Here is a 24,139-nt window from a genome sequence, read left to right on the forward strand (position 1 = left end):
TGCTGTCATCCCATATCGGAATTTCCCTCAAGCTTATGTGATGTCTCAGGCTCACACTCCAAATGTCTGATGGTCAAGCGCACAACGGCGAGAATCAGCCCTTAACAGCTTTAAAGGATGAGTTTAGCTGGGACTAATTCTGAAGTTCCAACACCTGAACTGTTACTCGGAATCGTGGGGGTCCTGAAGCCCCTGAAACGTGGTACTTAACTCACAAGTAAAACAAACTGTAATTAATTTTGCCCACGATAGAAATAACTAGGCACAGGGTGTCCAAGGGAACCCTTCAATGAAGTACTGTGATAAATTGTGATAAATATCCCATTTCATAAAAGGTACCATGCCCTTTAAATCAAGTGAGGCCACCTTCATTCTCTCATGGGCACTGTGATGGTCAACCATAGTTATGAACTTGACGGGGATGAGCAGCATCTAAGAGACTAGTAAGATACACAGCTGGCTGTGTCTTTGAGACATTTCCACAGGTATTAGATGAGGAGGCTTTGACTTATGGAGGGATTAATTTCTTGATAAATGAATAACATGGTGGAATTATTAGAAAATGATGCTATAGTTCTGGACGCACTCTGGTGAGGGCATAGCTTTATAAAAATTTTATTTTTTATCATTTTAAAAAATGAAGTGTGTGTGTGTGTGGGAGGGCATATTGCTAGGGCACATGTGCTAAGGTCAGAGTTTAACTTGTACAAATCAGTTCTCTTCTCCAATGTGAGTCTCGGCACTAGAACTCCTGTCCTTCTGTCCTCAGTCTTGGCAGCAAGTGCCTTTGCTTGCAGAGGCTTCTTTGCTGGCCCCAAGCAGTCTGTGTTGCCTCATTCTGCATCTATGAGGCTCAAGTTGACAAAATAGAATCTACAGTTAATTTAAATGTTTCTCTTTGAAGTGACGTGAATCATGGAGCTTCCCTGCAAATTCCCATTTGGAGTTGTGAGGAGAGAGCCAGCTACCCAGAGGAGATGTGTGATAAAGTTTCCAACTGTGGGCGCTTCCTTCCACACAAGTGAGTTCTCATTCTCCTGGTGAATTAGAGAAAATGGTAGTCAATTCTCATTTCTGGAATGATGCTAGAATTCTATAGAGTGCTTTGAAAACCACTCAGCAAGAATAGTTCCAGATGAGGGCTGGTCCCCCAGACTTCTTACTCCTGACCACATAAACTGCTCCCGAGACACCACTGGGTTTCACTGTGGATCCCTACCCAGAACAGCAAGCATACTGCACCCTCCAGTTCTTTATTTGCATTTCACCTTATGAGACTGCTGCAGAATGAGGGCGGGGAGGGGAGAGAGGCAGGGCAGATTCATTTTCTTCTCTCTTGGCTGAAGTACCTGGTAAGGAATGGCAGCCAATTTACAGGAGAGGCGTGCATTGTTTTCTTTACCAAATCCAATTACTTTTGAGATTTGAAGAATGGGGCAGAAATGCTGGGCAGTGTTTGTCTAGGGAACCATGACTCCAAAATCAAGTCCTCAGAGGACAGAAACAAAAGCCAGGCTCATTATCAGCTGACTCTGCTTGGCATATATCTTTTAACACTTAGACAAAATGAAGAAATCCTCAGAAGTGTTTAGCTAATTAAATTAGTGACACTGGACGTTCAAAATGTGCCATAAAATTGACTTTTTCTTTTTGGGAGAGTAGATGACACCCTTAATCTTAATAAGGTCTTAATTCCATTGTTTACTAGGCATTTTGAAGATTTTTTGCCCCTCAGATTCCATACACAGTTCTAGTTCAACAATCCAAACATGAATAGTCTAATCAATCAGCGGCATTGTCCAGCTGTCAAGATATTAACTAGCTGAGACTGGGGTACAGAGAGAAGACCCTTAGGACTGGAGTCGGCAGACCCAGTGCAGAAGCAACTGCCTCCCCGTGCTAGGCTGCACTCACCTCCAGCACCACAGACTACACTACAGCAGAGAAGCGGCAATGTCTACTGCAAACACTAATAACTATCTTTGTAATGGGCAGAACCCTGGCACCCTCGAAGACGCTGCTGCTGTTAGTTCCAAGAATATGCCGCCTCACCTCTGGAAAAAAGGCTGTGGCAGATGGAATTCAGCTAACGATTCTGAAGTACGAGTTTATTCGGGGAGGCTCAATATAATTTCAATATTCCGGATGAGACAAAGGAGGGGTTTAGAGGGAGCCAGAGAACACAAGACAGGCAAGGATCTTAGCAAGGATCCTTCCAGAACTCAGCAAAGAAAGAAACCAAGTTGTCCCAAAGAGCAGCGCTCTGGCCTGGAACCTGATTTCAGTCAGTGAACCTGGCCTCAAGGCTCTGCCCCATCCCTAGAGTAGTGAGACAGTGAATTGCATGATACAAATGTGTACATGTAATGACACACGCCATCGCAGACACTGAGTGTGCAGCAACGCTACAACACAAGCCAGAAGGGACACAGACTCAGCTCACCATAAGATCATATTCTCAGGGAGTCTGTCTAAGAGAAGGCGTTAGTAAGACCACTCACACTCCTGCAAGTAAAGCAATTTACATGCTCACCCTAGAGATGAGCACCTCGCAAACCCCTACAGTGGTCCTAAATAAGACAGTTTTCATTCATGTTTGAAATCTCTTCCCTTTCAATACGTAATAGGATATTTTTCAGTAAAAAAAAAAAAATAGACAACTTTTAGCTATTTGTTATAAAATTTGGATTTTTCCCAGGTGCGTCATCTCCTGTGAAGTCATTTGGAGCATGACCATTTTGTTAACACAAATATATATTTTTGCCTCATTCTTCCATGGCCACTTCAAGCCCCGGAAACTACCATCCTCTCCTTTGCTTCTGTAGGTCTGACAATATTAGATCCTACATAGACTTAGAATCATAAGTGATAATACAATATTTATCTTTTGGTTTTGGCTTATTTCATTTACATGTGCAGACACACACATTTACACACACCTGCACATTCTACATAATAGACCCATATAAATGCAGCATGTGTGTGATATGTGACATACATGTATACATGTCATATATGTGAAAGGTATGAATGATATGTAGCATAATATGTCAGAAATACAACTGCAGTTAATATTACAATGACTTTATCATACACTTAAGATCTGCTAAGAGGACAGATCTTTGTGCATGCGTATGTGCATGCATGTATGTGCATATATAATTTTCCTGCACACACATGTGCACATTGCATATGCTTGTAACAGTGTGCCTATGGAGGTCAGGAAACTATTTTCTTTTTTTTTTATGTAAGAAAAGATAATTTATTTACTCTAAATGGTTTTCTTTTTTAATTTTCTTTTCTTTTCTTTTTTTATTTATTTTTTATTAGATATTTTCTTCATTTACATTTCTAATGCTATTCCAAAAGTCCCCTATACCCTCCCCCTGCCCTGCTCTCCTACCCACTTACTCCCACTTCTTGGCCCTGGTGTTCCCCTGTACTAGGGCATATAAAGTTTGCTAGGTCAAGGGGCCTCTCTTTCCAATGATGGCTGACTAGGCCATCTTCTGCTACATATGCAGCTAGAGACACGAGCTCTGGGGGTACTAATTAGTTCATATTGTTGTTCCAACTATAGGGTTGCAGACCCCTTCAGCTCTTGGGTACTTTCTCTAGCTCCTACATTGGGGGCCCTGTGTTCCATCCTATAGATGACTGAGCATCCACTTCTGTATTTGCCAGGCACTCGCAAAGCCTCACATGAGACAGCTATATCAGGGTCCTTTCAGCAAAATCTTGCTGGCGTATGCAATAATGTCTGTGTTTGGAGGCTGATTATGGGTTGGACCCCCGGATGGGGCAGTCTCTGGATGGTCCATCCTTTCATCTTAGTTCCAGCAATACCTCTCCTGGGCATATGCCCAAAAGATGTTCCAACTGGTAATAAGGACACATGCTCCACTATGTTCATAGCAGCCTTATATTATAATAGCCAGAAGCTGGAAAAAACCCAGATGTCCCTCAACAGAGGAATGGATATAGAAAATGTGGTACATTTACACAATGGAGTACTACTCAGCTATTAAAAACAATGAATTTATGAAATTCTTGGGCAAATGGATCATCCTGAGTGAGGTAACCCAATCACAAGAGAAGTTAATTGATATGCACTCACTGATAAGTGGATATTAGCCCAGAAACCTAGAACACCCAAGATACAACTTCCAAAACACATGAAAATCAAGAAGGAAGACCAACGCGTGGATACTTCATTCCTCCCTAGAATAGGCAATAAAATATCCATGGCAGGAGACTACTTTCAAAATTCTCTACTTCCACCTCGTGGGTCCCAGGGATTGATCTCAGGGAATCAGACCTTGTCAGTAACCACCTTTTCCTGCTGAGTCATGACTGGTTCATTCAATACATGTTCATTTGTGAGTTATAATTCAATAATGCTATCAAAATGAAATTTTTGCATTAGTAGTTTAAAATTTCATTTTCACCTCAGGAGTTAAGGTCCTACTTGAATATTCACATGAAACAAAACAAAACACATTTTTGAGATAGGGATGACAAAATATACTTTGGGATGAACCTAGCCATATCACAACTTCTGTCACAGATGTGTGTATTTAAGAAAGGCTTGTTTGAGGATATTCTGCGTGACCATAGATTCAGGTCGAATTATGTGCCGATTGTGATGATTTATCATTTTCTTTTAAACATGGCAAGATGTCGCTAGAACCATGTATTACAGAAATTGTTCAGCTCGAAGCCTGAGCATTCAAAGGTGTCTGGCTTAGAGCTTACCCGATGTGCTACTTTCCTTATTAGGTGGTGTTACTGAGGCCTGGACTGTTCACTCTCTGATTCTTGTCTGAAGAACTCTGCAAATCTCTGTCTTATTTCTCTCTTTCTCCTTCCTCTTCCTCCCACCCTGTCTGTTTTTGAGGCAGAGCATTACCATGTTGTCAAAGTGAGTCTTTGAAGTCCTGGGGTTAGGAGATTGTTCTGCCTCGGCCTTTCAAGTCCATGGGACTACCATGCCCAGTTTAGTTGGCCTGACTTAAGTTATTGAGAAATATGTGTGTGTGCATATATCTAACTCGTCAGGCCTAAAATAAATTAGAATGTTGACACACAGGGAACTTCAAATTCCTGTGAGAAAAATGGACTAACGTGTGAACAGTGCTACAATAATTTGCTAGCCACTACAAAGACGAAAGCTACTTCCAACATCCCACATCTTTTAAAGCTAAAAGCATATTAAAATTAGAATAGAGACCATTGTTAGAATGTAGGAAAAGAGGATTTACTTTCCTCTGACAGAAAAATCTAACACTTTTTTAGACAAAAGGCACATAAATAAGGTTAGAAAATGATTCCATTATGTACACTAGACAAATGAGTAAGATAAAAGCGGTCACTACAAATCATTTTTATGAAGTGCCAACGGATGTGAATGGGCCATTCGTAGAGGAGAGATAGCCATTGCTCACGAGAGAAGTAATTGGGGAAATGCAAATTAAAACAAGGAGATATCAACTTTCCATCCATCGAACAGGCGCGATGATAAAACCTTAGCTAGCATTAATCATTGCCTGGGATACATAACAAGAGTTCTTGAAACATAGCCAAGTGTAAATGTAGTTTCCAGTGGCTCCATATCATAATTCCAGCCATTACTGGGGATAATCAATGACAGGCACACAAAGGGACATTCACAAAGAGTGCTAGTGGCCCTGGTGTTTGAGGTAACTGACCATAAGCTAGCTATCTACCAATAAGAGTGGAGTAGACAAATCAAGGCAAATCCACCCCACCCAACACTGAGTTATCATCCACAGTCACTCAGGAGGTCTTCCAAGTACCCTTGTTAAGGGAAATGTAAGCACCCCCTAGGAGGCTGGGCTTGTGGCTCAAGGGGAGACTGCTTGCCTAGCAGACCTGAGGCCCTGGGTTTGATTCTTTGCATGAAAGGAAGAGAAGAGGGGAGGAGAGGTATAGAGGGAGAGACAGAGACAGAGACAGAGACAGAGACAGGGACAGAAACAAAAGTCCAGCCCTTAGCACAGACTTTGTCATTTGGTTATGGCAACGAACTGTTACTTAAATGGTTCACTCAGAAGACAGTGATATTTCTGTAGAAAACTGACTTGGTGGGTGTCAGCGAGCTTCCCATTTTCCTTTCTTCCTACCTGTACAGTTAGATCTTTTATAGTGAGGACTTAATTACATGGCTAGGAAAGTCACAGAAAGCATACTAGACTTTAAGTGTATCTTGCAGCTTGAGTTTCTTACAGAAGATGCAGACATCCTTTTTGAATCTTAGGACATTGTCTGTTGTAAAAGGATATCCAGGGACGTTAATTACTACATGCCTTCAATTCTAAGGCATTCATTTTAAGATTAACCATTAAAAACCGCTTTCTGGAGTGTTTGTGTGGACACTGGAGCTCACTGAATGGGTGCAAAGACTGCAAGATGTTATTCAATCTCATAAACACTTAGATCAGTGGTTCTCACCCTTAGGGTCATGACCCCCTTAGGGGGTCAAGCAGCCCTCTCACAGGGGTCACCGAAGGCCATCGTGATCCAGAGCAGTAGCAAATTACAGTTATGAAGTAGCAACGACACAGTTTTACGGTTGGGGGGAATCAACACAGCGTGAGGAACCGCATTAAAGGGTTGCAGTGTTGGGAAGGCTGAGAACCGCCGACTTACATAAAATAATTCGCAGGACATGGAAGTGTAAGGTCAAAGCTTGCTGCCCACCTCAATGAAGACACATCATAGTTTACAAACCACTGAAGACCGGAGTCTATACTACTGGCAGAAACATTTACAGGGGTAAGGACTATGAAGGGCTAACATACCATCCACTCTAAACGTCTACACAGACAGACACAGGGTACCTCTCTAGTGCTGCACACGCTCACCTTATTTGGGAATGGGAACTTGCTTGGTTCCACTTTGGCAGGAGCTTGAATAGCAGAAAGTGGAGGAAGCCAGGTCATCTCCTAGAGGTGAGATTAAAAACAGTGTTTTCAAACAAGTGTCTCAAGGTAAGCAGCATGCAGAGCTTCAAGGGGCGTCAGAATGTCAGCAGTAAATAAAGGACAAAAGGGAATTCAAAGGGAGATTCGAATCTCATTTTTATGAACAGTCTCAGGCTCTCCCCCCAACACCTTTAAAGAGAGGGCTGTCCTATTTTCCATGACCTACAAACAGTGGCTCGAACCATTACACAAGATTCACGGGATGTTTCTGAAGGTGTGCTTAAGACAGCTGAAATCTTAGCAATCTTTATTGGATGAACTGTCTAAACTATTAAAGATAAAGATGGAGTTCCCAACCAGTTCCATCCATCATTGCACTCTTCATAGGAAATGGAGGAGAAGGAGAGAAACCAGCCCCATAGCTGTAGTAAAGAGAGAGACGATGGCATCAAATCCTATAAGCCAGTATTAGCACATCAGAAGATGGGCTGTTCACATTTAGTATTTTAGAATTTTTCTTCAGTTTTGTCTCCTAGAAGGCAGCTGCCATCAATAACGTATGAAGGGATTAAATTGATTTCTGATGACCAAGAGGATCAATGAAAACAGGTTCTGAATCCCGCTTTTAATTGTCCTGCATTTTCATGTCTGAGAAAACACAAACCTTAATTGATTTTTTAAAAAGAAAAGTTAAGACAGCTGTTCTGTTGGACAGAGCCCCACCCTCTGGTAGGCAAGGCTTTGAGAAAGGATCCTTCAGGGCTTGGGAAATCCAGGGATGGTCTTGAGTCTTCTTCCCCTGAGTAGCTCTCTCCTGCAAAGCCTCAGATGGGGCAGAATTCACATGGGAGCCAAGGGAAGGTGAGTTCCCTAACCACCCTGTAAGGGTTTAGTGGACCTCCACCAGCTCTGCCATGATACACATGCCGCAGGCAGGAAGGTTTAGCAGTAAGCTTTCAAAGTGTCCCTTCTCCAATCTGCAGTCATCAAGGACAGACCCCGGTTAGCCTATGACCTTGTCTCCTCCCACCTCCCTCTGAGGAGTAGGGGTGCTAGGTTTGTATTCAGGGGGGCATCATGTTCATGAGTGGAGGTACTTGCTGGCTTTTAAGGACAACCCTGTAGAAGCCCCAAAGCATTTTACATTTTGCACCACTTCTTGACATGATCTGAGTCCACATCTATTATATATGTAATATGTAATAATATATATTCTATATTCTCTATATATTATACTATATAAAGTATATAAAGCATAAAGTATGTATAGTACATACTTTATATAGTATATTACATATACTATATACACATATATTGTATATTATACACTACATAAGTATATAATTATATAACATATCATAATATGCAATATATAGTATGTGTAGCACACACACACATATAAAAATTTTTTTGGAAGTGTTACTCTTGTTTCTCTCTAGTTTACTCTGAGCATTTTCAGAGTAGAAAATGTCTCCCACTTTAAAGTCAGTACAACCAATTTTTCTATAAATTCGATACCTAACACCACTCAGCTAACAGACAGTGTGGCTGACTTCTCGAAGAGCCTCCCAAGAGATGCAAGCACTCTTAGGTCAGCTTCTAAACTGAAGCTTTAGAGTAAAGCTTTGTTTCACTTTCTTTGATCAGACGCTGCTAAGGAGAAGGCACTGTGCATCAGTACAGACCTGAGATGCTGACTTCCAGTCCAGGACCTCTAGATGTCTAGGATGCTCTGGTTCTAGTCTGTTCCCTCTTCCGTGTTCTTTGGACACTGTTCCTATGCTCTGTGACCTTCCTTGAACCTATTTGGTTCTCACATTCTAACAGTAGCCAGGTCTATTGTGTCTCTGACAACAACCAGAGGCTCCTGGGTGTCAGTGTTCCCTGAAGACAAATCCGTGGGTCCTCGTGGGAATCAAGCCCCACTGCTTTCCCCACTTGTGATCCCCACCTACCCTGCCCTCTTCCTGGGAACTGGATCCTGTCATTGTCCATTTAACTTTAACCTTTTCTTCCTCCTTGGCTTCGTCCCTTAAGAAACCGTCATCTCTTCTTTAGCTTTTCTTTATGTATATAATTCATGTCAATAGCCACCTTTTCTTGTTATTTTTTAAAGTATTATTTAATCCTATTTTGCTGCAAACCACACACGGCCATGCTCACACACAAGAGAGTCTATGGAATATTGGGTATATGTAGTTTAAGGATTAAAAAAAAGTGGGTGCTTGGTGAACTCCCAACTCACCAAGGTCTTATCATCACCTGAAAGGAGAACCGTCCCTAATAAAGCTACCTCAAGTGGCCACAGTCACTGGATTCTCCTGAAAGGACATTTCTTCATTCCAGTGCACTTGCCTTCAGAGCTCTCAGCCTCGTGTATGAGAGCAACATAAAGGGACCCGTGTAGGTCTCACTCTACTTCCTACTGTGTAACACTCACAGATGAGTGAGTCTCTCCTTGCTTACGAAGGGCCTGCTTTGGATGAGTGCCCGTTCCCTGTGCTGCTGCACTTCACAGCATCCATGACAGTTCCGTGCCTTTGCTGGTGCTCCCCGCTGTTCCACTATGACATGGGAGTTCCTTCCCCAGGCTCATCCCCAGCACTGACTGTTTGCTCCGCTCAGAGCCTGTTCTGGGCTATCGTGTTATAAGTGCACTCCTCAGTCTATGCCTATGCTTCCTCTCCTGATGCTTTTCTCCCTGCTGAATAAAAACCACACTCGGGAGACACTGATACCTTCCTTCAAGAGGATCCAGTCTTACTCAACAGAATTAACCAACAGGGATCCTGATAACCTTTGGTGAGGATGCTTAGATAACTAAACTCAAGACCTTAAAGAGGGGCTGCAAGTCTCTCAGGCAAAGCAGCTACTCATGTATGTGTCAGCCAGAGCATTTTCTATAGTGAATCTTCCCTAGGAGGTGAGGTGAGCTGAGCTAAGCAGTCATGTGTCAATGTGAACTTTCTTGCTGACGCTGATTTAAATACTGCTCTGCATTTCAATGGGATTTACCCATCCAACAAGTTTTATCAAACACAAAAATGAGTAGTGAACGTGGACATTGTTCTGTGGAACGTCCAAGCAACAAAACCACGAACTTTTTATGGACTATTTAAATAAGCTTTCTAATGTAATGCAAGTATGAAATGTTATATGTTATAGTATGTAATGGCTTTATGAGATATGCTTTGCATTTATTGAAATTATTCACTAAGGTTGTGCAGGAAAACCTGGAGCAGACAGACATCTCTATTTCCCTTGTCACTAGCTCAGCAAGCATACCTAAGTCACAGCTCAGGACAGTTCGTTGGACCTCAGCTGTGATATTCTTGAAGAAGAAGGAATGGGAACATCGTTCCCTGAGTCAGGCATAAAAGATTGAATCAGCTAATGCACACAATAACACAGCAGAATGCCCCATATCTAAGCATTCATCAAGGAAGCACAGATCAATATCACACTGTGTCTGATCCTGCTTCTAAAATGAGAAACATAATTTATTTCTGAGTTTTAGATGTTGGAAGCCTAAGACATAAGAACATATGACAAAGTGTGTTTGTCTTAAAAATAAGGCATCATTCATACGTAATCTGTTGTTCAGTTTGTAATTATTTATACAAATTATATGTTACTAGAACTGAAGTTATTCAAAGAATTATGATTCATAAGGGCGATTTGCACTTTATTTTTGAAGAAAGGTCCTTAGGTTTTCTGAAATGAATGTATCTGTAACAAAATAACAGGAGTTGGCCAAGTAAATTAAGTAATTAAGTAATTAAGACCCGATAGAAAAGCTTTCAGTTGAAATTTACTCCTGGTACTGATTAAAAGTGTGAGCAAAGACTCTCCCACCCCACATATATTACAGGATATTTCCACTACTACTGGTTACTCTACATGATCCTATTGCTGAAGACACTACAATACTTACATCAAGAAATCAAGCTGGTGTTCAAATAGAAGCTTCGCTGCTCACCGTTGCTAACTAGAATTCACGGTACTAGAAGGTTCTATACAAACTACCAGAAGAGAAGAGCAACCTTCAGTTTCTTCAGGTACAAAGTCTGCAACCTGTAACAGTGACCTGCCAGTAAGATAGATCTGCTGGGGCAATAGTGGCACAGATGCTGTGCAAGTAACCAAATGCTGAGTGGATTTAAGGCCTGCTCCACGAGATAGAACCCATACTTGACACTGTTAACTAGGCCCGGGACCTGAGACTAGACAGGCCGTGGGTCCTGCTAAATGAACATATCAACAACATAATTCCTAATGACACATTGCTATACACATAGGTCAGTGCATTGCTGAACCCTAATCAGAGACGCTTCTTCTCTCAGGAAATGGTGGTTAACATGGAGATGCACAGCTAGACAATGTGCAGAAGGTGGGAGACTTTGGAGCACTCAGCCCTAAATGAGATGTTATCAGAGCCCTCCCCTCAGGGATCGGGGATCTGTGTAGAATGGAGGCAGATATACTGTGACAATCAGAGGTGGTGTCCAACTCTAAGGAAATGGTGTTTTCCAGACACAACAGGGCTAATGCACATGTGAACTCAGAGACTGTGGTAGCAGACACATGGCCAATACAAGGTCAAACAAGATGGACTCCCAGCATGAGGAACATGAGGGAAGGAGGACCGAGTCCCACCTGTAACCCAGAGGCTACTTGTGATTGATGGCTGCTGAGAGAGATAAGTGAGTCTCAATGGAGTGGAATGGGTTTCATCAACTGGACCTCAGGGCAGGCCTCGTGTTCAGTATTACCCAACACAAAATGGACTCCATGGACTGTGTGTGTGTGTGTGTCTGTGAGTGTGCATGTGTGTGTGTGTGTGTGTGTGTGTGTGTGTGCATGTTTCTTTTTAAGAGAGAAGAAGAAATGGAGTTCGGTGGCTAAGAGGAGAATCCCGATGGAGCTTGGAGGAGGGAAAAATATGATCAAAGCATACTGTATAAAAATTAAGAACTAAAATAACAAATAATAAAGGACAGGCACAAGTATGATTTCTCATTCCTGTCCAACTTCCCCTCAGTTTGCCTCATATTACCTTCTTTTCAGAGAAGAATGTAGTTTTGTGTCAAGGCTAGAGATGCTCACCCCCTGCATCCAGGGTCTCCAACCCCATCCACACTCCCGATTTTGAGTCAACCCTTCTTTGATACTTTGCTTTATTTACAGCATGTCCCCCCTTATCCACAGGTGAGGTATTCCAGGACCCCGCAGGGGAAGCCTAACCCTGGATCACAAAGAATCCTGTGTGTACTATGTCTTGTCTTGTGCATACAGACCCATGATCAAACCCTTTTATGACCCAGCCATTGCAATCATAAACTCTGTAGGAGCTGTAGAAGCGCACATGAACCTTTACAACTCAAGTCCTGCCAAGAGTCACTCATGGATAGGAAAGGAGCTTGTGGGATCCTATCTCTCCCTGTCAAAACTTATGTCAACTGCTAAACACCAGGTTGGAAGAGCCATTAGTTTTAGATTCCCCACCCCCACCCCCATGACCCCACCAAGCTCCCCTGGCTGGTGTCACATGCATGGCCATGCAGATGACCCTAGCAAAAACAGCCTAGTCACAAAATAAAAAGATGTGAACATGGAAAAAGGAATGTAGGGTCGGGGATCATAGGTAGGAGGGAGAGGTCTTGTTGGCAACAGGTGGCCATCTTTACAGGGTGGGCAACCAACTACAGCTTTGTTCTCAGAAACATTGCTTTCTAAGTAGGACCATGGCTTAACTCTGCCACCCGGGAACGGAAGGGTTAAATGCTGGAGCAGCCATTTGCCTGTGGTGCTGACAGCTGCAGATTAGAGCAGGGTTTCAGTATCAGTTTCTATAAAAGAATAACCACCCAGATTTTCAGTCATTTCACAGGTATTCACGTGGTGACATTCCTAACAGGTTATTGTCACTGCCATCAAAACATGATAATGTCATTAACCTCCCAATCTCCTCCTTGCAGGTGGCTCACTGCCCTCTGCAGAAGGGGACAGCATTTCTGAGGAGTGTGGTCTTGGTGGGGGCAGTCTGGGAATAAGAGAAGAAGAAATGCTCTTTCCCTGGTGTAGTGGAAGGCTATGCCCTAACCACCAACCCACACTGGTGCTTGAGGAAAAGGTCAGCATTGGCCTTCACATGCAGACTCCAGGGCTGGCCATCAAGGCTAGCTGGCTCTGCTCAGAGCGAGAAAGTCATAGCCAAGAACAGAACTTCAAAGACATCCCTTGTCTACTTGTCTACAGTAGAGGGCTTGGGCTTGGCAAACAAGGAACAGTGCATTTGATCTCACTGCAAGCTCTGTCTACAGTGAAGCTGGTCAGACATCAAGGGCTAAAATGAGACAGTCCAGTGGAATCAGCCTGAGAAAGAGCATTCAACGCAAACTTTGAAGATTGACAAAACTAATAAGGTTGCCATTTTCCTAATGGAAACACTACTCACAGAAAGCTTTGGGACAAAAAGTAGTATGTGCTGGAGAAAATGTACCTTCTAAAAATATTTGCTTAAGAAATTTCTGTAGTGTAGGTTGTTAAAATGCCAGAAACCATGATTGTAACTGGTTTATATGTGGCTATAAATAAACAAACGACTAATAACTGTTTAAAGAATTAGCAAAAGCCACAGTGATCTTAAAATTCAGGAACAGAGCCACCGTGAACCAAAAGTAACCAAGACGGGGGTTCACAGAAGCTGCACTGGCATCCTTTGGTATTAATGGGAAATCATCCCAAGACCCCACCTACATTGGCAGACGCTTCCTGGGATAAAATGTCAGAGTATGCGCATCAACCTTGTATACCATCTGCTCATACAGTCAATCATCCACAGGTAGCCTGTGCTGTGGACAGAGGGTTTTTACCGCTCACCACACATGCAATACTTTCTCTGAGTATCTTTGATCAGTGGATGGGGGGATCTCCGAGTGGGATGCTAATTCAGCCAATCAGCTGCAATGCTAGGGCTCTGCCCTCAAAGGGGTGACGCACCAAGGGATAAAATTCAGTGGGAGCATCGGAATGGGTTGCGGAAAGAACATGCCATGCGGTCTTCACAGACGGAGAAATGCAAAACCCACAAGTGCTCCAAGCAGCAAACACTGTGAGCATCCCGCTTACTTAAAAGCTGAGACCACAGGATGAAAACCCCACCAGGGCGGACTTGAGTTGTCTCTAGAAATGCAGGGTTCTCCATAGAAAGTCAAGATGTGACCTCCAAATTTTATTTTCAGGTTAGATACCTAGTTTTGGACTTTTTAGAAGGATGCATTTTGTAGGTGCAGTTGTGTCTTTGAGGGGCAGGAACACAGAAGAGGCCCCTCTCACTCTCTAGTGCTCTCATCTTAAAGGAGCCCTAATATTACTCAGAAACTATAATTTAAAAAAATACATGTTTTAAAATTATATTTTTTAAATCCACCTGTCTTTGTACGCCATTTCATTACTTATGTGTAGAATACATTAGAATTCTCATTCCTCAGTCTAGGGTTGTTTTTATAACTCTCAGTGGATTAAAACGTTAAAGTCAAAGAATTTAAACTGGGTTCTCAGAATTTAAATTTGCCAGGGCAGGGGTGCATAGCTGCGGTGCTGAAGACTCCCGTGCAAGCCAGGTGTCAGCATCTCCATCCCTGGGCCGCAGCCCACACAGGTTAGTCTCCAGTCTGTGCTCCTGATGAGATACAGTAATTGGCATAATTTTAAATTAAAAATATTTAAGTCAAAATAATAAGCATCTGAGGAACTGTGGGGGCATTTCCCAAATTCTAAACATAGGCTTGGTTCTTCTCTGGGCTGTTTCTGAGAACCACATCAGATTGAGGTGGGCAACAGTGAGGGCAAAGTCACAGTATTAACTGTACTGCCATCCCCTTAGCTTTGACTCACATGACGCCTTTTGGTGAAAGGGTAAACACCTCCTGAGAGACACTTAGGGCTTATAATGAATCTCTGAACTGTGGTTTGCAGCCATTAAGTTGCTCTTTTGTAATACAGCTAAAGGAAAAGACTGCATTACTCTGACCAGAGAGGAAGACCATGGGGGCAAAAGGGAGAAGTGGGTGCATTTTGGGTCAGATTTTCCATTCCCAAACTCCTTTCTATAAGTATGGTGGAAAATAGCCATTTGACAAACTCCTGTGTCAATCAATCAATCACAGAGAAGCAGAATGGTTGAACAGGATCAGGGATGGACTATGAAGCCCCAGGACCAGGGATGATGTATAAATCCTTGTATAATAACTGGCCCTGCCACAAACGAGCAGGATGAGCTTGCATGAATAGTTCCCCCTATTATTACTATTATCATATACAAAATTATATTAACCATAGCTAAAGGATTAATAGAAATAGTGATACGTATACAAAGAGTCTAGAATGTCTGGCACACAGTAGGTACTCAGTCAGTGAGATTTATTGCTATAATACCAACTTTATAATTACTGTTGGCAGCTTTTGGCTTGGGCCTTGCGAACGGAGAGGATAAATAAAGAAGGCATTTATGAGTTTGTTTTTTAATCTATTTTACTCCGTTAATTATTTAATATTTAACTGGTAAATTATTCATAGTCAAATAAAAGGCATAATAAAAGAATGCTTATTAAACAATAATTTGCTTCCCCACTCCCGTGGCACTGGAGTCTCATGCACAAACAGAAGGGAGTATGTGCCTTTGTGTCGATAGAGTTTCCTCAAAGAGTAAGCAGGGTTCACCATCTTTGAAAAGGCGGCTTATCATGTAAAGGAATCTAGAATGTGCACTTTAGGCCTAAGGACAACCCCTGGCATAGCACTGGGTAGCTATGAGGGGGTACATTGCTCTAAGCCCTCGTCTGCAGGGGACGTTGGGCAGGAGGTGAACACAGCAGTAGAAGGCTTTGTATAGCAGGACAGGTGGACAGACAAAGCAGGGCAGGCAAGGCTGCACAAAAACAAATCTCAGTCACCAAGACCAGGAGAAACACTCCAGGTATGGCTCCAAGTATGGTGGACTTCTTACTCAACAATGGAGGGTGAGGCTGGTCCTGCCCACAGGCTGCAACCATCCCCTTTCAGACATCTCCCAGCTAAGTTCCCTTTGGCTACGTTGGCTTTTGTCTATAAGAGGCTCCATTACTTTCGGGGGACACATTTTAAGATTCCAGGAAATGTCTGAAATCTTGCATATAACTGTGCTTATTTCCATGTGTAAGCCCACAGATTTGAACAGCGTCCCCATCTTAGTTATGGGTTGGGTCATTATCAATCAATCATTTGCACACAAGCCCTGTGACAGGGTGGTGGTGGACTGTGGTAACCAACATAGCCAGTAAGGAATCAGCAGGCAGGTAGTGTACACAGGGTGAACACAGCTGACAAAAGGAAGATTCCTATCTCAGGAGGCATGGAGCGGGGCAGGAGAGATTTTAATATGCAACTCAGAATAGGGCACAATTCAAATAGCATGCCTAGAGTTATTCATTTAGTATTTTTGGACCTCAGTAAAACGGCCAAAGACAAATCTGCAGAAGGTAGGGGACCTTACTGTGTTGACTTTATTCAAACACTTGAGGTGACTGTATCAGTGAATAGCACACACAGGTGGCCCAGCTCAATAGAAATGTCTGTTGGTCTCAAGGATGAATCGGAAAGGCAGGATGGCTGTGTAGGAAATAGGAAACATCACCAAACACCAGCAGCCACCCAACCTCTAGGGGACAGTTGTGTAGCTTTCATAAGATCCATGTTTCTCCCCCCCACCCACTTTTTTTTAAAAAAAGCATGAGGGCAACATTCTTAAAATGGGGCAGAAAAGAACTCAAATGGTTCCTCTAAAGAAACGATCTATCTGATACGAGATGTCAGGGTAGTCAGAACACAACCAACCTGTTTGTTTGGTCCATTGCTGTCTGTATTTCTGAAGGCTCACTACACCGTGATCCTTTCAACTTTTTTTTCTGAAGTGCTGGGATTTACACGTATGTCCTGCTACCAACTGCTTTTATTAGAAGAAAATTAAGCTTTTAATAATAGAAGAATGAATTTGCAAAGATGTGGAAGGTATCTATCGAAAACAAAGGTAAAAGGGGATAGTGGCCCATTATTAAAGTAAAGAAAAAAACAAACCCATAATTACCCGAGATGCAGTGGGAGAGAATGTGCCTAGTCCTACTGGGACAAGATGCTCCAGGGTGGGGTGGTACCCAAGGGGGATGCCCCTTCTCTGAGGAGAAAAGGAGGCAGCAATGGACAGAGGAATTTGGACTGGGAAGAGAGGAGGGAGGGGCCTGTTATTGGGAAGTAGAGTGAATAAAATAGAAAAAAAAAAAAACCAGGAAACTATTTTAGGGAACAGGTAAACAAAGAAGATCTCATGGAGACTGTTGCATAGAAGACGGCAAGGATGGCCAAACTATGAGAGAAAATGGAGTGTGCAGGTCTCACAGAGCTTCTCCCTGACAGTAGTGATGTCTCCTCTCCTGAGGCGAGGCCTGTACCCACGAGAAGCAGGCTGACTTAGCAGAGCCAATCATCTCATTTTCTATGAGATGCTTGAGTGTGCATCCAACTGAACGTGTGCTCAGCGCTCACTGCGGGCCAGTAACCTGGCATAGTAGACCATAACCTGTCATACAAGAGAGATGCTTCCTGCTCCTAGGAAATGTAAGTATCAAAAGGGGCAGACAACTTGCACAATATTCTTCTATGTAACATTCTGTAATATAACTCAAGGTACTATGCAAAATGCATAATAACACCATAACTATTAAAACTGTGTCTCAGTGTGGGTCAACACATGCATATCAATGACTTTAATACCACACACAAGCAGAGATCATAGGATCATTGTAGTAGATGTAGAAAATGCCTTTGGCAATAATCAGCATTCCTTTGTGATACAAGTGTCAAAGAAACTAGGGACAGGGAGCAAATCTCAACACAATAAATGCCGTGTGTGACAAACCTATACGCAACTGAAATGTTTCCCCTTAAATCAGGAGCCAGACACTCCCCACTCTTACTCAATATAGGCCTGAATTCATAACCAAAGCTATAAAGCAAGAGAGAGAAAAATTTAAAAAGATAAATACCTGGCATTTTCTCACACATACAGACTCCAGGTCTAACTAACATATTTACACAGACATGGAAGCAGATGGGTACTGTTAGGACAGGGAGAAGAAGGCAGGTTGTGGGGAGAGGGGACGAAGGAGCCTGAGGTGAGAAACACGGGCAAAGTGCATATATCCTCACGTGACACATTGTTTGTACACTAAGTCATAATGTTGTCACACATTGTTTTGTACACTAAGTACAACTACTTTAAAACCGATGATCCAGGGAAGACAGCATTAATGGATGCAGGGAAGACAGCATTAATGGAACCATGTGTTGGCTCCCAGGCCTTCGTGTCAAATGCTGAGCTGCTTCTCTTAGGAGCACTGAGCATCTCCAGCAGGGGTGAACTTTAGGGATCCCAGACCTGGACCACACACACCCTCTGACTTTGGTTGAGCCATACCCGGGGAGAGGGCATTCCCAACTTCACAGTTTTGTGTGTATTTGTCTCTACTCCTGACTTGATGCCATTTTTAATTGCACACAGAATATCCGGGCTGTCTAGATCATATGATTTCATTTCAATTTTTAATTTAATTAAATAGTATCTTCATGGTTCTTTTTCTGCTTGGATAAATTACGCTTTTTATTTAAAAGTGAAACATTGTACAAATGCTAAGTGTGGGAGTGTGGGAACCCTCTAGGATATTAATATCTACAAAGTCTACAGTGAAGAGTGTTAAACACTGGCTACTATCCATCTTTTATGTGAATATACTAATATGAAAGACATATATATATATATATTTTCATGCATTCATTTGTATGTGCCTATGTGTGGAAGTATGAACACATATGTGTGCTGGTGCTGGAGCCTGTGCCTGTGTGTGGGGTCAGAAGAAGGAATTGGGCATCCTCTACCATCTTCTTCTACCTATTCCTTTGAGACAGGGCCTCTCCTGACCACGGAGCTTGCATCAGCTAGACTGGAAGCTAGCAAGTCCCGATCTGAGCGATCCTCTGACTCAGCCCCTGTAGGGTTGGGGTTGGAGCCGTGTGTGTAATGCCTCGTTACTTGGGTGCTAGAATCCAAGCTTGGGTTCTCAGGGTTGTACAGCAAGCTCTCCTAACTCCTCCCTCACATACATATTTTTAATGAGGTCACACCGTTGGGTAACTGGCTTGTTTGTTTTTTAACTGAACATCTTTATTTCACAGTGCCATATGTAAATGTATCTCCTTCTTGAGCGCTGCGAAGACCACCTCGCTGTCTGCAGGAGTGCTCTTTGTTTACTCCCATGACACAGTTGCCTTGTGGTCATTTCTTCATCACTACAAATGATGCTTTGGCAGAAATCCCCGCGCCTGTACCTATTTGCATTTCTGTATTCTTCACTAGAATTATTTCCCTAAGATAATTTCTAGTCCAAATGGTACGGATACTTATAGTTTTGGTATATTACCAAGGTTTTCCTTTCTCAGTTTATATCTCGACCTTGTCCATCCTCACAAATGGCCCCTCTCTCTAACCCTGATTCTAACGCTTTCTTCAAAGGCCACCTTTTACATTATCCCAGTCTTACAGGAAAACGATCTTTTAGCTGTTGTTTTAACTTTGCCTTTAATTGCCAACAAACCATATTCATTGGATATTCCCTTCTTATTTATGAAATGTTTATTAATATCCCCTGCGTGCTTTGATGTATGAATACATATTTTTCATATGGTTGTTTAAAGAATATATAGGGAATTAACGGCCTGTTTTGCCATTTGAATCACTATATACTTTCCATATTATTCATATACAAGGAGGAACTCCATGTAAAAATGAGTAAGAAACTTGGAAGAAAAAAATAACTTTTGAGAAAAAGGTGAGTAATAAAATTTTACTGCTGGGTGTGAGGCTGGGCGCTTTTCTGTGTGACAGCGTTATAAAAGCACGTGACAGGCACACTCCATTGCCTACTGGCAAACTTCATACTGAATCAGAGAAACTGATTTCCAGGCATATTTGGTGTAATAAAAGCTTAAATAGGCCACTACAGCAACGTTCCTGTTTAGCCCTTGGTAGGATGAAGATGATACTCTCCCAGGGACCTAGCATGGTGTCAGCCACCAAGTGACACAGCAGAGGCCAGAGATGGCAGGACTTTTGTTCTTAACCTGTTTGAAGATAAAAAAAAATAAGACAGACCAAACCTCCAAACACACACGCACACGCGCACACACACACATGCACACACACACACACACACACACGCATTTGCACATGTATGTGTTTGACCTTTTGGGGTGCCAAAGTGTTTTGCAACTCTGTCATGATAATGGTCTCAAAACTCTGTATTTATCAAACTGACCATTTTAATTTATTTCTTGCAACTTTTTTTGGTTCATTTTTATACTGTGAGTTCCTTTTATATATGCATTATATGTAAAATATACCGTGACCCAACTGGAAAAATGTGTCATTAGTTTCCTAAATTTCCAAAGTATTCACCAAACAACAACACAAAAAAAATACGTCCTCGGGTGTCATTGAGTCACTCGTTGGATGTAGGTTGCGTTCTGGCACAGAAATCCCTGTATAAGGTGTGAACAGGGAAGGATTATCGGGAGTAGCATTGGGCACTGCATATTAAAGCAGACCGGCTGGGAGAGAGACTTGGGCAGCCAGCACGGAGAGGAGGTGCTGCAGACTTGGGGGAAGTTGAGAATCCACAGTGTGACCCTGCATGTGGTGGGACTGGAGGATGCCCTGTGAGGCTCAGGCAGATAGAACAGGTATAGGAAGGTGGTACCCAGGTCATGGACAGCCTGAGAAGCAGTTAGTAAGACTCAGCAGCAATCAGTGAGGTACCTCAGGTATGCTGTCCAGGCCAGCACACCTCTTAAAGGGAAGGTGGTTGGATCCAGACCAGCACACCTCTTAAAGGGAAGGTGGTTGGATCCAGACCAGCACACCTCTTAAAGGGAAGGTGGTTGGTCCAGGTGAAGCACATCAACAAAGGAGGGGCCAGATTTCCAAGGAAGCAAGTTAAGTTTTATACCTGGAAGGCCTCAGAGAAAGAGCCACACAGCATAAACACATAGCAACAACATGGGGGTTGGAACGAGGGCACCTCGATTCTGGTCTCATCTATAGAAGCCATGGAAGGCTCACAAGGAGAGTGACATGGCATGTTTCCAATTCTTCCAACAAGGATGCCTGTAGATTGAGAAGACCTAGGTTGGCTACCTCTGCTGCAGAGTCACTTTGCAGAACATCTGAATGAAGACTGTTCTATCTTCTTTCAGCTTGTAAAGGACTGATGAGAACATCTAATACGTTTTGTGGGGCGTAAGAGCCTTTATATCGATCACAAATATGGTTCTGAATGTTGAACAAATTCACTTCAGTAGGACTGCACGCAGGCAGTCCCAAGTACTTCCCAGAACTGTGATTCTCCCACAGGCAAGCCTTGTTCTCTTCTTCTCTGACCCTTCATGCACTATGACTAGGATAAAAGAAGAAGACAGGAAGACAAGAGTCGTCTCTAGGTGTGGGCTGGGTGGCTGGGGCACGAGGTACAACCGGAGGCAGGACATCCTGCTCTGTGCCTGGCCAGATGATGCACTTGGCTTATTGGAGATCTGGCCTCTCCTTGTCTGTGAATTCCATGAAAGAAGAACACAGGAGTCGGAGTGTTTACAAAAAGGAGAAAATTGTACAGGGTATGTCAGTCACAGAGGTCTTATCTTCAGGTTCTGCTCTGTTTACCTCATCCACCCTTTGATACACCTTCTTTCTTCTCTATTTGTGAGATATAATGGCAATTTAAAAATGTATTTTAACAGACCTTTAGTGATGTTAGGTCTAATACCATTCTACTCCAAGAGTCAAACATCCTGTCTTAATGTTTAAATTATTCTCTAACTGAAAAAGCTGAGGTTTTAGTCAAGTCATTTTTGAACTAATTGTCACAAAAGGAGCTCTGTATAGGTGTGGTAGGGTAGGGTAGGGTAGGGTAGGGTAGGATAGGGAAGAGAAGGGAAAGGAAGGGAAGGGAAGGGAAGGGAAGGGGAGGGGAGGGGAGGGAAGGGAAGGGAAGGGAAGGGAAGGGAAGGGAAGGGAAGGGAAGGGAAGGGAAGGGAAGGGAAGGGAAGGGAAGGGAAGGGCCAGCAATCCTGAGGCAGATTAAACTTTGACAGATAATTTTCCCAGCACGCCACGCTGCTATTCAGGGTCATTTTCACTGGAAGGAATCCCTGAATCAAAGGGTTCAAGTTTTGTTCCTCGCAGGAATCCCCCATATAGTTCAAGGGAGGAAATCCCACCTCAGGCTTTTCCTAGATGGAGAAAAGGTGCCCTTCCAATCATACCTTAGGAACCTCAAGACCCGCACTACCCAGGAAACAGCTCCCCTCTACCTCCTTTTCCCAGGCATGTCTGGGGTCGCCTGGTGTTAGACCCCACCCCTACCCTCTTCTCGGAGCACTTTGCTTTCAGCGCCCATTCTACTGAGTGGCAACATAGTAACATTCTCAAGTTGTTTATGGCCACAGAGTCTGGCTTAGTGAGATGCTCCTTAGAAAATAGTGGAGTGAATTTATGGGTACTTACAGGGGAGAGCTGGATTCAACATTGCTGTTTCTGTCACGATTATTTCTGGCATTCTTCCTGTGCTGTGCTACTACATAGGGCACAGGGGTGAGAGATCTCAGTGGTCAGAGTGGAACTAAATTCAAAGAGTTAGAAGTCCTTTAACTAGACTGTCCAATGAAATAAGAGGGATGGAGGGAGAGAGGGAGGGAAGGAGAAAAGGAGGGAGAGAGACAGAGACAGAGGAAGGCAGAGAGACAGAGACAGAGGCAGAGACACAGAGAGAGAAGGAGCAAGAGCTGTTCTGGATTGGAACCCAGTGCGTCGTGCTGGGTCTCCACTGCCAACCTTCCTTCTCTCAGGTTGTGAAAACCAGCTGAGGAGTCTTGAGTGAGGAGAACACACTTGTTTTCCAATATGGCTATTTACAAGGGCTGCAAGTGATTCCTCGATGGCATCCAAACACCCACCACCCCCAAACCCCCAAAATGAATCTACCAGCTAACACCTAGAAGGAATTTAGTCAATATCTACTGACCCAACTTTATTACAGGGTAGCTGGCGAGACTCTGGATCCACACAGCATAAAGTTCAAGATGAATGTGATGCTTTAAAACTATCCAGCGCCTACAGAAGGACAGTAAAATAATGTTCCCAAGAGATAGGAGGAAAAGAGGGAGGGGGACTGTTGGCTATGCAATTCTCAGACTGGCTTCAGATTACACTGGGAGAGAAGGAAAAGGTTCCGTGTTTGCTGAAGTCTCTCAGAATTGTTTGCTTTGGCTGCAAACAGCAAGCAGAGTCGGGATTATCTTGGGAAATTTTCAAGAAATTTAAATTTAAAACAAAGGGCTTCTTTTCTTTCTTCTTCTTTTTTTTTTAAATAAAGAATAGGGGTCAGTCTGTTTACCTCATGTAGACAGATGGTTGTGTTTATGCACTTAGAGGAGTAATGCAGAGAGTGATTCCAGAGTTCCAGATGAGGCGCATTTGCCAAGAAAATGCTTCCGGTTGGCAGAAGGCAGAAACCCGTATTGGGTAAATATTTAGCAACACACAAGAATTTTAACACTAATATCTCATTTGTAGTGGAGTATGCTTTATGGCCTGCTGAAATCTCTTTCCCCGTTCTGTTTCACAGTCAATGATAAAAACCAAAACACAGTCACCTGTCTCCTGCACCTGTGCCTCCGCACTGCAAACTGGCTGCAGCAGTGGAAAGTGGCCTGAGAGAGAGAGAGAGAGAGAGGGCCCTTCCCACTGTCCGGCTCTGGGCTCTGGGTTCACAGACAACTGTTGGGATAGCAACAACAAAAATCTGCTAAAATAATTTTTTTTCTTATTCTGGTCTGTACAACCAACAGTTCCAGCTGGATCTCAGTGGCTGCCTCCAGCCAAAATGTGAGTGTGTGGGCTCAGCTCTGAGGCATTTGATAGTATTCCCGCGTAAGGGAGGGACGAGGCCGCCACCAGCTGGCTTCGTGCGGGGGCCATGTGCTAAGTGTGTCACCGGGCACGGAAAATACAAAGAATGGGCTCTTTTCCAAATGAGCTTACGGCATGTGGG

At 43.2% G+C, this 24,139-nt stretch overlaps 1 protein-coding gene across 7 annotated transcripts in view; it reads right to left on the reverse strand.

Moving 5' to 3' along the window:
- Aff3 (AF4/FMR2 family, member 3) overlaps window positions 1–24,139 on the reverse strand; it is a 454,786-nt gene that overhangs the window by 159,444 nt on the left and 271,203 nt on the right. For 5 of the 7 annotated variants that reach the window (XM_006495737.4, XM_011238444.3, XM_011238446.3 and 2 more), the window contains one exon: window positions 6,885–6,965. The exons of the other annotated variants lie outside the window; for them this stretch is intronic. In XM_006495737.4, the coding sequence (XP_006495800.1) occupies window positions 6,885–6,965 (81 nt within the window). The remainder of the gene's footprint in view (window positions 1–6,884; window positions 6,966–24,139) is intronic. 7 annotated transcript variants of the gene reach the window in all.

Source organism: Mus musculus, chromosome 1, assembly GCF_000001635.26.
Source record: "Mus musculus strain C57BL/6J chromosome 1, GRCm38.p6 C57BL/6J".
Lineage (NCBI taxonomy): Eukaryota > Metazoa > Chordata > Mammalia > Rodentia > Muridae > Mus > Mus musculus.